Source organism: Aspergillus aculeatus, assembly GCF_001890905.1.
Source record: "Aspergillus aculeatus ATCC 16872 unplaced genomic scaffold ASPACscaffold_3, whole genome shotgun sequence".
NCBI lineage: Eukaryota > Fungi > Ascomycota > Eurotiomycetes > Eurotiales > Aspergillaceae > Aspergillus > Aspergillus aculeatus.
Genome location: NW_017962978.1, coordinates 2,154,854 through 2,170,797, shown reverse-complemented (window position 1 = coordinate 2,170,797; position 15,944 = coordinate 2,154,854). Strand labels below are relative to the sequence as shown.

The window sequence follows — 15,944 nt, the reverse complement described above, 5'->3', positions numbered from 1 at the left end:
ACCACGCGGGAACAATAGAGTGACGAATTGAGAGACGGTTATTATTAGAATGCCGCTGGTGATATGAGCTAAAAATATGGCAGCAAGAGATCAAGAATTATTAAAAAGAGGTATTAGGCGGCTATCTTGAGACTAAACTGTCAAATATATGCTTCCCTGGCGCTCAAACAAGCAATTAAGCAGCATTCTCTAGCAAAGCGGGCGGTTAATCTTGGTTACTAATTAAGGGATCATGCAAGACTATCCATGTCCGGCAGACCACAACAAATCGAAGGAAATCTTATCAATACTTCTTTTTTCTGCACGGGCCACAGCCAACGTCGGCTCTTGGTTGGTGGGGAATGCTTGGAACACTGTTTAGCGCCCACAATCCCAACCCACCGAACCGCCGATGGCTGACAAGCACAACCAATGACTTCCGAGGGGGTGAAGCTTGGCATGCACCTCTTGCAGTTCTTTCACACACTATACTCTCTAACGTCGTTTCAGCAGTCGCCCACTGACTCTCCAAGCAGGAAATCTCGTGCTGTCAAGTGTCTTGCAACCAATGGAAAGAGGGTTTTTTTGAGTCCGGACATGGGTCATTTGATTCTTGGTGGCAGAAAATAGATAGCATCTCCAGTGCCTTGAGACTTTCGCACTCAACAGTTCACCTTCCACGACTGCGGAAGAGTTGGGGAAAAAAAGAACCCAGATCTCATTGATAACGAACTGAGTTGGAAGAAAGTCTTGATGAGCGGAATGATGAGAGACTGGGAATGCAGTCCACTTTCATCAGTGCTGGGGGAAGCGCGATAGCAGAGACTAGGTGCGGACCCTGACCAGGGACCCTAGCTCTTTTCTGCCTCCTAATTGATGCAAACCGTCCAGGCACCTTCAGGCCAATGCTCCCAAAATTAGCTCTTAGTCGCCCACTAGTTGTCGCTCGCATCAGATCTTCCCCGCCCGCAGTTTGCATGTTGGTTCCGTTCACTGCATTACCAGTTTAGCTCTACCGCCCACGTCAAAAAATAGAAGCATCGTAGCATGACGCTTTATCGCACACTAGACTTAAAGGTGGTCCCTCTTCCAACAATATTAAGGCATCATGTTCGACACCAGCTGGTCGTATTCAGGCCACGCAGTCAGCGACAATCTTCTTTCGGTTCCAGTTTCCTTCATTCCTGCACAGCCTCAAGCTCATACCATACATCTTGTCCAGACTGGCTATTGCCAAAGTACCTGGGTTTGCACTGAGATCGCACCAATCATTCGCACTTGGCTTTGGACCGATATCTAGCTTGGACTCGGCAAAAACTACCGAACTTTGAACACGATATCTCGGAGACGATTTCCGCGGTCATCATGTCAGGAACAGTGGCATCTTGCAGTTCGGGACCCATGTTGGTGAAGGACAATACTGTTCATCCCAGCATTCCGCCTATGAGTCCTGGGGAAAGAATCGTTCGATCCTACCGACGCTCACGTTCCGGTCAGTCCCACTGACGCCCACTTCTCAACGCCTACCCTTGAAACCGCGCACGAGTGATCTGGACTGACACTTTTACATCGCGCAGGTTGTTATATTTGTCGCCTGCGGCGCAAGAAGTGTGATGAGAACCGTCCAAGATGCTCGACATGCAGCAAGCTCGATATTACCTGCGAATACAATGAACCGACCTGGTGGAGAAATCTCGAACAACGACACATACATAAGGAGCGGATTAAGAGGAGACTCAGGGTTGCCAAGGTCATGGAAAAGGAAAAGAACCTGCAAGGTATGCTCTGAAGTGTCACCGAGTCTCATTGAGTCTTCTTCCCACACTTAGCAATAGAATTTATCGATCGCACTCTTCCTTCGAGCAAGAGGCGCGTCAATGTCAACTTGCCCCCGTCGCGCGAAAGCTCATACGAATCGGATGCGGCGTATATGCAGACTCCACCCCTGCCATCAATGTCTTCTCCCTTTGGCTTCGACTTCAATGGCATCTCATCCTGGCAAGGCCCAACTACGTCTACCTTAACCAGCCTTGGTCCTGAGCAAATGCCGATGCAGCATCCCCCGCTTTCTGCGCTCCCACAACAATTGCCCACGACGCAAAACTTTCACCAGATGTCCCAGTTTGCGCCAATGCTGCCTCCGTTTCAGCAAACAATGCAAAGTGTGCCGCAGCAGTTACATCAACAGATTCCTCTGGATATTACTCCGCATTATCCCCAGACAGAAGTGCCTCAGCAGATACTCCAACAATTGCCCTTGTCACAGCAACCAGAACCACTCTCCCAGAGCACCGATCAGCAGTACTCTCAACAGCTGCACCAAACCGTTGTTCCAGATATATCTCAGTTGCTTTCTCCGACTTTCTCTGAACATTTTGCGTCTCAGGCTTCACAATACTATACCCAGCCACCGGTCGCTCAGCAGCCTCAACAGTCAATCCATCAAGCTTCTAGCTCATACTCCGCCTTCCCGATTGACCCACTACTTCAAGGAAATACTGGAGATTCCCGCGCATCTACCGACACTACCTTTCCGAGCGTTGCGCTGTTTCAAGGAAACATCCCAGCCTCCCAGACCCCTGCCCGCGCAAAAGCCACACATCCACAGCATGCCGAGATACCTCTGTCTGCCTACTTCCGAACGACAAGTGTCAACGAAGCTGAAAGGCCCCTACTCTACCATTTTGTCGACAATGTGCTGCCACTAATTTTCCCCATTTTAGACGTTCATCCGCGGAGTCGTGCCCGCACACGTGAGATTATTCGGGCCCTAGAGACGAACAAATCTTACTATCACTGCTGTCTTAGCGTATCGGCTATTCACGTCAAGACAGTGAACGCCAGTATTAGCTTGAAAGCTGACGATAAAGTCATTGATGATATCATGCGGCATCGGTATGCTGCCGTCTCAGCCCTGCACCAGGCTTTGAAATCCAGCAATCATCATGACAAGGTGCTGGACGGAACACTTGCAACGATACTCTTCCACTGCGCTGTTGGCGAACCAGACGATTACCTGCCGGAGATCCCGTGGTACGAACACTTTTCGGCGGCCGCAGACCTCGTCAATAAGCTTGGATTGATCGAGACGGAACCCCAGGTCTCTCTACCGTTCAATATGTCGCTTACTACCTGGATTGATGTTCTCGGCGCCACAATGATAGGCAAGTCACCCAAGTTTGCGCACACGTATCGCTCAAAACATCTCAATGGTGTATCGTCTGGTTTGCGGGAGCTGATGGGCTGTGACGATCGCGTTATGTACCTGATTTCAGAGATTGCGTGTCTCGACTCCTTGAAGCGTGAGCGACGGCTTGACGAGTATTCTATATGCCATCACGTCTCTGCCCTGAGTGGACAGCTAGAGTATGCGGAAGGCAGTAGCCCGGAAAACCCGATCTCAGCGTCTGGTGTTGTGAATCCAGAGAAGCTGACCAAGAACGTGACTGCTGTTTTCCGCGCTGCAGCTCGAGTTTATCTTTCCACCCTTGTGCCTGGCTATGAGCGCACTCAACAGAGTACAGCCAACTTGGTGCAAGCAGTCGCCGATCTCCTTCAGTTCATTCCCGATGGCCCTTGGGGGTTCGACCGCTCGATCGTCTGGCCTCTACTGATAGCTGGGGTATACTCGACTCCAGGGAGTAAGTTCCGCGATATACTGGCGAAGCGATCGGAACTACTAGGAGAAGGAGCAGAATATGGCAGCTTTGGCCGCATGTACCGCGTACTGAAAGAGACCTGGAGACTTTCGGACGACACCACGACACAGATCCACACGGAGGCGAACTACCTGCTGCCTTCGATGAATCTCAAGCAGGGTCCAGATGGATCTTCAGTTCCACCACCCGCGATCGAAACAATCGGTCGACCCATAAAAAAGCAGGCCGTCCACTGGCGAGACGTGATGAAACGCCGAAATTGGCACTACCTGCTATTATAGCGTGTCTAACACATGCTCAAATGAATAAAAGAAGAGAAGAACCGAAGTTCGAGAACTAAAATAAGTCAATTTCTTGTACGTCCATCGCAATGCCCTTTTCCCCGCTTCCTTCGAGAAACTGACATTTCACTCAGCATGCAGCTGCAGCTGCGGCAAAGCTGAACAGTTGGCTTTCCGGCGCATATGTGGCAGGAGTTGAGGAGCAGGTGGTCTGTTTCTGTTTGTCTCTGTCGTTTTTCACAAGCACATTGTTTGCCTTTGCTTTATGCTTTCCCTCTAAGGACCTGCTTCTGGTTGATTTCTCGCCCGTGCTATTTCCATACTTGACACAGCTGTGGCTTGATGCCACATTCGATTTTCCTCTTTTTCTTTTTCTTCTCCTCCTTTCCATCCTTTGCCTCTTATCATTCTGAGAGACGTTTTGCGATCTGGCGCGCAACAAGGGTATCTCTTGTGCCATCGCTTATTGTGATTTCCCGGGTGGCACAGGAGACCGGCGGTTAACTGAGTTTTTTATATAGCGAGACGCCGACGCATCATATACTTGACCGTGCGGGTCGCTCCCGCTACATGCAAGATCACGCGCCTGCTCTCTCCCTGTCTTCCTCGCAGATGTTGGTGATGTCTTCATGCTTATGACTTATGTTGGATGCTTACTGTCGGTCTTGGCTATGTTTATAGTTGCTCAGCCTAGCTCCTTGAATTTGGATATATGTTCTCATCTCTCATACTTTGATGATGCCGTGCCGTAAATCTGGCCACTTAGCACATATCTCGAAGACTTACCTGTTATTTGGCAAATTTTATGGGTCGTGCACTGATGTTTTAGCCATCTCAAACCAAGTAGCCGTCATAAATATAACAAGTAAATCTTATTCTTTATGTATGTTGGAAGGAATTTTTGTTGCCAAGCTAATTCCGCCTTATTCAGATATTTCAGTCCTTGGCGAGGTTTAGCTTTATTTGTGATTCAGAAGTGTGTGTGCGATCGGTAAATCGTCACGATGGCCTCAGAGAACAAAAGTTGGACAATCTATCCAGTGAACAACGATGAGCACGACGATAACAAGGGATTCCCGGTTATCTTGGGTTTCGAGTTTTCTCTTCCCCTTCTTGTGCTCTTTGAAGTGTGGGTGATGTCAATATACGCTGCTGCCCTCAAGAATATATTTTCTAAGTGCAATCCAGTAGTACTGTATGTGCTGCGGATCGAGTCCCTTGGTAGATGACCTTAGCAGGGTGATCAAAATCCGACTCTGGCTGCCATTTAAGACTATTGGACTCAGGATAGATCAGCTGAGAATGCAGGGAGACCGTTAATATGCTCAGGGGCGAGTCGGCGACAAAGGCCGCAAGTAAATGATGGACGAGAAATGGCAACTTGAGCTGGCATTCATAGCCAGTCGCAGCGGAGTCTGCGGAAATATAACGGGGTTATGTGGCGCTCACTGTGAGACGTGTTTTGTCGGTGGGAATCTGTTCTGAGCGGACCAGATGGAATACGAATGCAGGTAAACGTCTCTGGTCATATATGAATGGTTTCAACATCCGGATACATGGGGGAGTGTGGGTTCAACCAGAACTCTCGCCCGCTCCCTTCGAACCTTTGAAATAACGAATGAAGAATGACTCACTGAGATGTATGGCCTACAGCCGGCAGCCACTTTGACTTTTCTGGACAGGCTAAAAGGACAACCAAGGGATGTCCCTAAGGACTTACCAAGGCACGATAAGTTTCTCTCTTGTAGAGACCATGCGGTCGTTTGTCGAGAGATAGAGAGCTGCGTAACAGCACAGGAGTACAATTTCTCTGGAATATATCGCGGGAGTCTCTACGGAGAAGGAATTTGACTGTGCTGGACATAACCACAAGAAAGGCGATAGGCTTGAGTCATTTGAAAAAAAAGACAATTTAATGACTTGGATAATCTTACGTTATACCTTTCATCTGATCCCCCTTGCAAGAGGATTATAAGTCAAACTGATCGTCTCAGGAGTCTTGAAGCACCTAGCCAAAAGAAAGAATATAGACGTTCGACGTGTATAAGCAGAATATGAGAGAGAACCAGTCTCGTCAAGTATACAGTCACTACCTTGAATTAGTTCGTCTATTTTAATTAGATGTCGTTGGAGTTGACATAACGTGCAAGTCTTTCAACATCGACACCTCTCATAGATCGCTCTTTGGATTCCCTTGGTTAAGACAGGTGTTGATGAAGTGTGACTGGGGAACTGGACAGGGCCCTACTTAAAGACGGGATGGGGTCGAATGGAAGCTGATTGACAAGCTAGGACCTCTGACTTCCACATGGAGCTGCTAGCGGTCGAATTGGATGCCATCGACGAAAGGGCTCCAAGGCATCGTCAGTGCAAGAGGCCTCGACTTTCGGAAAGACTGACAGCCCACTGTCGATTGGTAGAAAGATCGAGCCAACAGAAGGCGGAAACAGTGACGTGAGGGGTGTGCATTGCTGAGACTCAATCGATATTCGAAAATGCGCAAGCGCGGTACACCTTCTCAAGATTGGGGTGGCCTCGTGAACGCAGTGGAGCACCTATCGGCCCCTACCAGATATCATGGATCTGACCTCTAGTGAATACCTTAGAGACTTACCAAGTAAGAGTAGCCTTCAGTCAAAAATGTTTAGCATGTTTAAAATTCACCAAGCCAGCACCAAATCTCGATAGCTTGCAATTCTTCTGACCTGCAGCAGCAGTGGGGTCGAGGCTTTTGACTGTACAGTAAGCATGATAAGCTAGTCATCGGACATTCATCTCTTTCCGATGCATCACTAGGAGCTTCAAAGAAGCTCTGGTTCCAGCGTTATGCCATTGCTGTCACTGTTTTGAAACCAGAGAAGACACTGTTTTTGTGAGCCACATTTATGACATGAATGCTGATTGAAGGAGATGGTGAAGATAATAGGCTTGGTGCCTTGATGTCTTGATGCGGGCAGCCATAAACAACCAAGGTGAAGATATCTTGGAGTCAAGACAGACGTGCTTTCCAAGTAACCACATGACGAAGGTCGGGTTCTTAGCGTAACAGTAACCTTCGTCAGAAATGTCTCCTCCGACTGACACGATAGCATTGTAAAATGACGCGCTAACTATTGTAGCGGTTGGAGAGCCAATTGAACAGAGCTCAACCAGAGAGACTTTATCTGGGGTGATTGAGAGCTCCTGATACTTAACTTAGAATCCGAAACTCTAGCTAAGCTCGTCGCATTCCACCCCGCATCATGCAGGGGTAAATACTCCGTCTGCTGCACTTGTGGTTGTCAAAGGACCAAAGCACCGATATGCAAAGCCATGATATAATGCGCCTTAGGTCGTGACGGTATCAATACCTAGGAAGCAACGCTAGTAAATCAGGTAGGTATCCCCAGTATACCCTCAGTCTTTCCAAGAATTATGGAGAAAGAGTTCATGGATGTCAACAACTTCCATGCCCAAAATAAGGGAGGTCCGTCAAAAAATGGCGATCAATGAAATGCAAATCAAAGAGAAGTATCATCCGCTCGTCAAAACCATGCTTAGCTACTGCAGTGGTGATTGAATTGAAGAGAGAGGATTATTTCAACATCAAAAGCTTGTATCAGCTGTTTTGTGTATTGTTGAATATCTGACACAGTGCGCGGAAAGTCATGCCGCTCAGGTGTGAAATGGCTGATATATGGCAGGTTACCTTGGCGATGGAGAAAGGGTGTCTCGAGCAAGTGATTGCTTGCTATTTTTCCAAATATAGGCCTTCGGGATAGGTGCGTGGGAGCCGGAGACGATTCGAAGTGAGGTCAATCGTCGGCTAACGCTAGTACTCGGAGAGCCCAATAAGATCAAACTGATGAAAGATTGATCAAGGCCAAGAAAGCATGTTGCACGGATGAAACCATTGTCGAATAGACGGGGTGCTCACTTAGAACTATTGGGCGCAAACGCTGGATGTCATCCTCACGGCGTCTATAACCATATAGCGAAGCGCATCAACTATCGAAACAGCGCAGGGTTTGCCCCAGGTGGGCCGCTATGATTCTGCAGAACCAGGGTCACTCTTCCCAAAGCATAAGGGAAGAAGCGAAGAGCGGCTTGTTGAAGACAAGGGGCGGCGGCAAGAACCACGCACCCTTATCAGAGAGCGTTGTGCTCTCAGGAGCCGCGACGATGCCGCTGAGGCTGGCAGATTTGAGGCGCCGTTCTGGAAAACGGTTCGAGGATTCATGATGGATTCGCGGACATTGTCCCGAGGGGATCTGATTCAGATGCCGCGCGATAATACGGGGTGAAGGCCCCGATTTTGAATATCGCTATTTCATTAATCGAGGAGCGTTGAAGCCTGAAGCATATAAAGAAGGGTTATCATGACAGCGGGTGGTGTAGTCTATCACTTCCCTGCAACCAAGTTTGGTCTTGAGGTGATTCTGCTCAACCCCGCCACTGTAGGCAAGACAGATCGCTTCCTGTTCAAATTGTGTCAGTCGACACCTGACCCCACATTGGCGCTCTACTAAGTATAGAACTTCAGATCTATAGACGGACACGCCGCTTGTTCTTTTTTTGCCTCTTCTTCATCAGGATCGAGGCAGTGAACGAAGGTAGGTCAAGTGGTGTTGTCCTGCTGTTGCTATTTTCGATCGGGGAGCCTGGTCGCGCTAACTCGATCGCGGCTTAGAGCAGACCTTGCGCGGAATTGCATCCAGCGGATACCGTCCCGTCTTGTATCCATACGATACACAATTACGTGTACCTTACCGTTATCATACGGAACCAACTGAACTTTCATACTTCCTAATCCACCAACTGCTCGACAACCCATTTTGGAAACATCCACCGTGGGCACAGAGGACGCTACTATATTACCACCTTGTCCCCTGTTACTGGCTTGGTCTATCGTCTCAATCGCATAAGATCATCGTCAATTTTAATCCCCTTGACATTCATTCCTCCGGTCCTTGTGAATCTATACAAACACCTCTTCTACTTTATCCACTATACAGATCCTCACTCTCTACACTGCCAAGCTATCGCATTCTTCATAGCTTCAAATACAGTGCAATGGCTCCTCGACCTGCGCTCTATCCGCTCAAGACACCGAAAGGAGTATCTTTCCCTTCTGAACTTCAAGATGACCAGCCTTATGGGTCAGACACCAGTCAACAAGACGCAGACAATGGGCCTTCCGTACTACCACCCCGGGCATATACAGAGTTTCTTCGCGCATTAAGCCCTGTATATGCAGGACCAGAAGGCCTCAATGCGAGCTATACAAGATGGGTCTTGAGCAAGACTCTGCCCTCTCCTGTCTCGTTGCCTTCAACCGCCAGCACCTCGTCTTTTCCCGGAAACATTGAGACGAAGACGAGCCCAACTTCTATTCCGCCATCCCCAGTTGCTTCCTCTCGACCTGTGAGAAGCTCCAGCACCTTACGACGTCTTCGCCCGTTGTCAAGTTATCCATACTCCCCCATTACCGCCGAGTCGCCTCAGAGTCCGTTCACCGTACGAACTCCATATTCCCCCGCAGACCGGAGGACAATGAGCATCGACACAACAAATGCAGGCGGCGGGAAAACTGTTACCATCCAACATATTGTCACACGTACGGTCACTTTGAAGCGCACGCCTCCGCTCGAGGCGCCACCCAAAGGCAAACGCCGCAGAACCAGCGACTCTGAAGAGCAGTAAACCTGCCTGCTTTGCCACAGTCACGATCATATTTCGACAGATCGATGCCACTTTTTACGCTTTGGAGTTCTTGAATGATTGCTTTTCTTGCCCTTTCTATTCGGTTGTATGCTTGTATTCTGGGTTGCAATGATTTGGTTTTCTTTTTGTCATGCATTATCAAGTTCTAAGCTCTATGACGACCGCTAGACACACGCGCATCCAGATCCTGGCGATTAGGATTGCAAACAAACAGGTGATGAGGTTTGGAGTTGGGGTATTTGCATGGTATCTTGTTCTCATCAGGAAACGCCGTGTTTCTTTGCGGCTGCTTCGAGATGAATCAATAATGGTCTTTATTGTGGGCCGGGGGGAGGGCGTGCTGGGGCCCTTGGCGTTAGTTGTCTGACTCGGGTCTTAAAGAACCAATGGAATTGAACATATCGCTAAAGCATGTTGTTGATTATGTTTGAGCCAATGAGACTGCATACTTGATCGTTGGAAATCGCTTAGCCCTGGTAAATCTGCCGCCAGCTTGAGACCGGCGTACCAATCAGAGACCGGCAGATGTCGATTGAATCTGCCTTGAGGCCACGAAGGATCTTCATGGCGTACCAGCCCAGCTTCCTTTTCCCACGTGTCGACCATCAGCCATGGCGGACGTCTGTTGTACGTGAGAGCTACTCCTGTGTTGCGTGAAACCTGTCAGACAGGATCGAATTGTGGCTTATTGCGGATACCGTTGCTGCTAACACGGCCCCCATTCTGAGAGTCCAGATCCAACGGTTACAAAATGTAAGTTTTGTATGGTACCATTGCAGAATCCTGCCAGTGGGAAAAATGTTCCTATGTCTAGCCTTCGCCCGCAAACAAATCGTATAGTCCAGAATGGAAAGGGTGTATTTCTAACAAACAATCCTGCGGGATGCCTACGCGCAGTTGTAACGATACCGCGTATAATACATGATGGATCTGATATATCTGTAATACTATGTATTACAGAGATGAATATGCAGCGGCCATGACACAGCATTGCTTACAGTCAACACCAACCTAGTCGTTTAACAAAGGAAGCACTTAATGGAAGCTCTCACATAAATCAATACAACTATCGATTGAGCCTACACTGTCCAAGTCAACAAGCGCTTTCTCGGTGTGTATACTCAAGCGCTACAAGATACAGAATGTTATGTTTCTAGCTGACAATCCCGGTTTCTAGGATACTATGTTTAGGTATCGCCGACGTCAGGATATTTAGGGCGCCGAAAAAGGTGTCATACACACAGCGAAAGCAGATATCGAGGGTGTCAGGGTCCAACAGCAAGTTACATGGATCTTGCTGCGATGGATTCTTCAAGCTGGCGTTGTGGGTCCCAATCCATCTAGAACAAGCTATGTTTTGCGCGTTTCACCACGATCTCAGTCCTTGGTGGTTCTAGTGACACCTGGTCCATGCAGCGTGGCGGACCTTCTGGCGGAAGAAGCTTGATGCCCTTTGATATCAGACAGCTTGGGATTGGCTAGAGCTTCGAGAGGTAATATGAGCAGACCGGGCATCGCGCAAAAATCACACAAAGGCCCTGAAGATACGACTAGAAAAAGCAACAAGTCTAGAAATAGAAATCGGGTAAACGAGAATACTGCTGTATTCGCCTATCATTTGGCACTACAATAGTGGTCGCCTATAGCGAGAAAAGCATGGGACATCTGGGCATGAGGGCATCGTGAATCTTCTGACCAATAGGCGTACGGAACGGGAAGTGCTACCTACCTACATGTAAGTCATTGATAACTTAACTAACTCAATCCAGGTGTATTGCAGTGTGAAGGTACTACCCAGATACCTCTAGCTCGGGACAGGCTTGCCTCGAGTGATTGATTGGGCGGATAGCCCCTGCCGTGCGGGGGTGACAAACGTGACGCGGGACAGGGATCGTGCATGCTCACACCATATGGTTGGACACCTTCTCCCACTATTGCTAGTAACCTGCAGCAACAAGGAAATCAGGGTGCGGGCGGCAGCCAGATGCTATTTTTGGTCCTGATCGAATAACCCCCGCCGTGATATGACTTTCAGGGTCTGCCAATGGTCACGCCTGGTCGACTGGACTGATGCCATGACCCTTCCCCTGCTAAATTGCGCAGCTAATGTAATGGCAAATCAGAGTGCCGCAATCGAATTTGATATTCTATTCTTGGGCCTCTCTAGCCGCTGACTCGACCCACTGTGCATCGTGCTTGATTCTACCGGGACTGTGGTACGCAAACAATTGTTAGCCGCCGAGGACCGCACCGCAAACCCTGAAGAAGCCATATTTAGAACACGCCCGAACTACTGCTCGCATGCCATTATCGGCATATCTCCCTCTTCTTATTACCACCTCACCAATCATAATCATCAAATAACATTGGCCTCCTGGCAGGACTTGCGCACTTACAAGCGCATCATGCATCGCCCTTCTTCTCATTTGTCCGTTGCAGTGTGATGTACAGAAATAGAAACTCTCCATCACATCGTGGTCTCTACTAGCATTGCGACCGCTCAAGCTCCAGCTTTTGTTTGCTGTTCTATTTCCATCCTCCTTCGCGCTTATGTTTCAAGATGATAACCTGCGTCTTTAGGCTCAACCAACGACCGTCAATAGCGCCTAGCTAAGTGAATTGAACCCCCGTCACTCGACATCCTCTAGGGAGTGGAGATCTCTGGACTGATTTCCACTTTGGAGAGATCCACTGCAGCGCTTTCGAATGACAGGAACGGTCCACTAGGGGTTTATTTTTGGTAACAATTCAATTTCAACCTCATGCCTACGCGACCGCCATGTCCATTTCACTTTTACACCAAAACTTTGGGTGTGGTTGTAGAAGAAGTAGATAGAATTAAAGTTAGTCTCTCAGTGCATCGTTATGCCAAAGAACAGGATCAAAAAGCTGTCCGTTGGGGAGGGGAATATCACAAAAGGATTCACATACACCGTATGTAGGAATCATGGAAGCATGTATGCACGGAGCGCTATCAAAAATCGGAATGCATGATCAACCAATCACAAGGGGCATTACTGAGGAACACATTACCACGACTGTGCGTCACGCTGCATGACGGCCTGCTAGGTTGCAAGAACAATGACTTAGACCGACTTTTCTCTTAGTCATTTTTGTCTCCCACCAGCAGATATGGTTTCTATTATTACTTTGGCCTGGGCAAACTTGATTCTACAGATTGTCATCCCATTGCATACCAAGCGTCAATGAGCTCAATGGCGGAGGTTATTCCAGCAGTATCGCTACCAGTTTTTATCCAGAAATCTGATTCTATCCCGATCTTACCGTCGCCCCTAACCCATTTTCGGCCTAAGCTGCTCGACGTGCTGCCTGCAGCAAGCCTCTAATCTTAATTTTACTCAAATCAAACGCTTTTCTCCAGCAATATCGGCCACCTTCATTTCTCATACCGCACGCAATGGCCCTGTTGTCATTCCGATTCTTCCTGCCTGCTTGTCTATCATCGGTCTCCAGTTGCCTTTTCTTCGGCCCCCTATGAGATAAATATAGCAATTCATGGTGAGGTAATTGAACAGACTGCGAATCTGCATTCCTAGCGCTTGCCACTTTCTTTCCTTCCCCGACCCCCTCCTTACCCCTAGCTGCCTCTATAGCATCAATATTCAATGTTCAGCATCTTGCCTTGTCGATCCTGTACAATATGTATCGTACAGTATCGTACAGTACCTACATCTCCCCTCCCCAGAGCTCTATAGTTCACTATACAATAAGCATCGGACTGATTTTTCTTTTTCCTTATCCTAGCATCCCAAATTATGCTTCTCTCCGAACCTTCCTCGTAGAGTCACATCTGACGATGCTCTAAATCTTCTAATTTTAAGACTGGAGTTGATCGGCACATCATGCAGCGCAACACGCCGCACCACCACGCAGCGCTTCGCTTCATGGTATCTGGCCTCTTAGTAGTTGAATATCCACCTGTTCACCATACCTGCTCCAATTTATGTCGCTGATCGAGTCCCCTCTGCAACGCTTGATATCCACATTATATTCTGTCGTCTGGATGATGTACTTCTTGGCCATCGTGGGGTTTCGTTGGGTTCTCTCCCAGGAGAAAAGGATAAAATATCCTTATGGAGAGATCGTCAACTTCGTTGGAGACGAACTCGCTCCCGGTAATCCCGACACGTTTCCAGTTGTACCCTTATAGTCCGGGCATCAAGATGGTAGTTGCGCGATACGGTACATGAACTGTGCTCTAGAAGGTTGAACTGTAGACATCAATTATAGTCTATTTTAGCTTAGAGATAGAGGAAGAGTGAATTGCAAAGCAATGAACTGATAGTCCAATAACAGGATAAAATAAGAGCCTCATGCAGCAGGGTATTTTGGAGCGGTGATAGTTACTCTCACCACCACCATCATACATCTATTATCGCCCAAGGGGGTAACTCTGAGAGTGTTTGTCAAATGGTCCACTGGCAAGCTTTAGAAAATTCAATTGCTGGCTTTTCGTTCTTTTGCAATTTCAGTTCTAGGATTTGGGCTCGAGTATCATTGATTATGATTAAGGGTGGTCTGTGATCTGTGAATGTAAATGAAGGGGCGAGTCGTAAGATCTTTGATAATTAGTAGCAAGCGTGAATAGTGTAGAAGAAAGGAATTGGAAGAGGGATGGATAGAGATGTACTACTAATAGTAAGGGCTGTCTCGATTCACTGACTTTGACTATTGTTCCATACGCCACTGCCTACTAAGTATAGTGAACAAGCTTGTTTCGTCATTTTATACATTATCAGCGGAGAAGACCATTCAATTGATTCACTATAAAGCTTCGTGTTTCACCTCCAGTAGGCTGCAAGCTGTTCAACCTTTCTTCTGCCATATCATTTTTTCTGTTCTTCCATACTCCCACACTTCCACCCTGCAACTCTGCCGCTCTCTTGATATTCTGATCCTTTCCATATACCAGAGAGCTAGATGTACCTGTCATGGCTGTATCAAATCTCAACGTCCCTCAGACCGGCTGCCAAGCAAGCAGCTTAACACCCAATTACTGATTTAGTGGCTGCCTACAAGCCCGTAATCTTCATTGGGAAGCTATTGACTTATGATTCTCTTCGTGGTGACAGGTGCTACTATTGACGCATTGATGGAACTGACTCGTACGATATCTAAAACATATCCCCTTTACGAATTTCAGCGTGATATTTCAAAAGCTTAGAAACAGACCTCTAAGCAGGTGCAATCCTACCAAAGTATCATCATCATAAATCCTACGTTTCTTTTGACCAAGGTATCCAAGGGGACAAACTTAGGAGAGAGGAAAAGCCTCCCACGAAAGGCGATAACACATATTCACCACTTATCATCCTCCGGCGGTTGCTGACCAAAATCTCAACTGGAGGATTCTTGGCTTTGTTCAGCTTCAGTCATCTTGAATTCCAGGCGACAATCTCTTTCGCTTCGAGGCTCCCCAAAGCTGAGGGCGATTTGCTCTCTTCACCTTTGCCAGAACTGGGCACACAGGCCCAGAGGACAGAATGACCGTGTGTATCAGCGTATCTTGTTCTCAAGGGACTTGATTGAGACTGGATTCCAAAGCCATGAGAGAACGCTGCGCGGGGTGTGGTACCCTTTGCTCGAGGTTGAACGAGTATACGATTCTTACTTCGACAGGGTTATATCATATAAAATCAGAATCCTAAAGCTCCTTCAGTACAGTCGCGAATCTTAAAAACTGTATCTAGTGGACCTCGGTCGAATGATCGCACTTCTCAAGAGACATGGCCAAGACTGAACTTGGTCGCATGAGAAATTCCAGCGCGATTGATGCAGGTTTCTTAATCTCAAGAGACATGGCCAAGACTGAACTTGGTCGCATGAGAAATTCCAGCGCGATTGATGCAGGTTTCTTAAATATATTATGTATGCACTCGAGAATAGGGGCAAAATAATGGCTTACCGGCATGCATACACTATGCTCATGTCAAAGCATCAAAACCAGATTGGCAGATGCCCAGAGTCTCAGTGGGTAGCCGATGGTCCTACCCCTCGCCCTTCTGTTATGAATTAATAGGAATCAACACAGCTAGTGTGCAACCTTCATAAAACAATGCCTATAGCCATCTCATGCAGTGGAGGCAGATACAGCCACCTACACGGTATGTCATGGTGACGTGAGGGACATGCCAGTGACCAATTTCATCATTCACCGCGTTCCGACGTATCCTTGGGCTAAAACGAAGGTCGCGAAGCTGAAGATGTATACTCCCGAGGAGATACAAGATCAACGGGATAATCCCCCGACGATGGTGGTCGCCGGCATTATTAAACGGTGCGTGTCTCCGTGGTCGTCGAA

The 15,944-nt window shown here is 47.9% G+C and overlaps 2 protein-coding genes across 2 annotated transcripts; both read left to right on the top strand.

The window, feature by feature from the left end:
* Positions 1-1,052: 1,052 nt before the first annotated feature.
* On the top strand, positions 1,053-3,919 carry ASPACDRAFT_1886237 (uncharacterized protein; the record flags this gene model as incomplete). The annotated part of the gene is made up of 3 exons (XM_020198415.1): positions 1,053-1,471; positions 1,557-1,757; positions 1,809-3,919. Exons 1-3 carry the CDS (start codon positions 1,345-1,347, stop codon positions 3,917-3,919), a joined length of 2,439 nt encoding a protein of 812 aa, XP_020059582.1. The 5' UTR covers positions 1,053-1,344.
* Positions 3,920-8,483: 4,564 nt separating this feature from the next.
* Positions 8,484-10,070, top strand: ASPACDRAFT_1853807 (uncharacterized protein). Its single transcript, XM_020197331.1, has 2 exons — positions 8,484-8,511; positions 8,589-10,070. The coding sequence occupies exon 2, from the start codon at positions 8,972-8,974 to the stop codon at positions 9,599-9,601; it is 630 nt and encodes a 209-aa protein (XP_020059581.1). The 5' UTR covers positions 8,484-8,511; positions 8,589-8,971; the 3' UTR covers positions 9,602-10,070.
* The last annotated feature ends 5,874 nt before the right edge of the window (positions 10,071-15,944 follow it).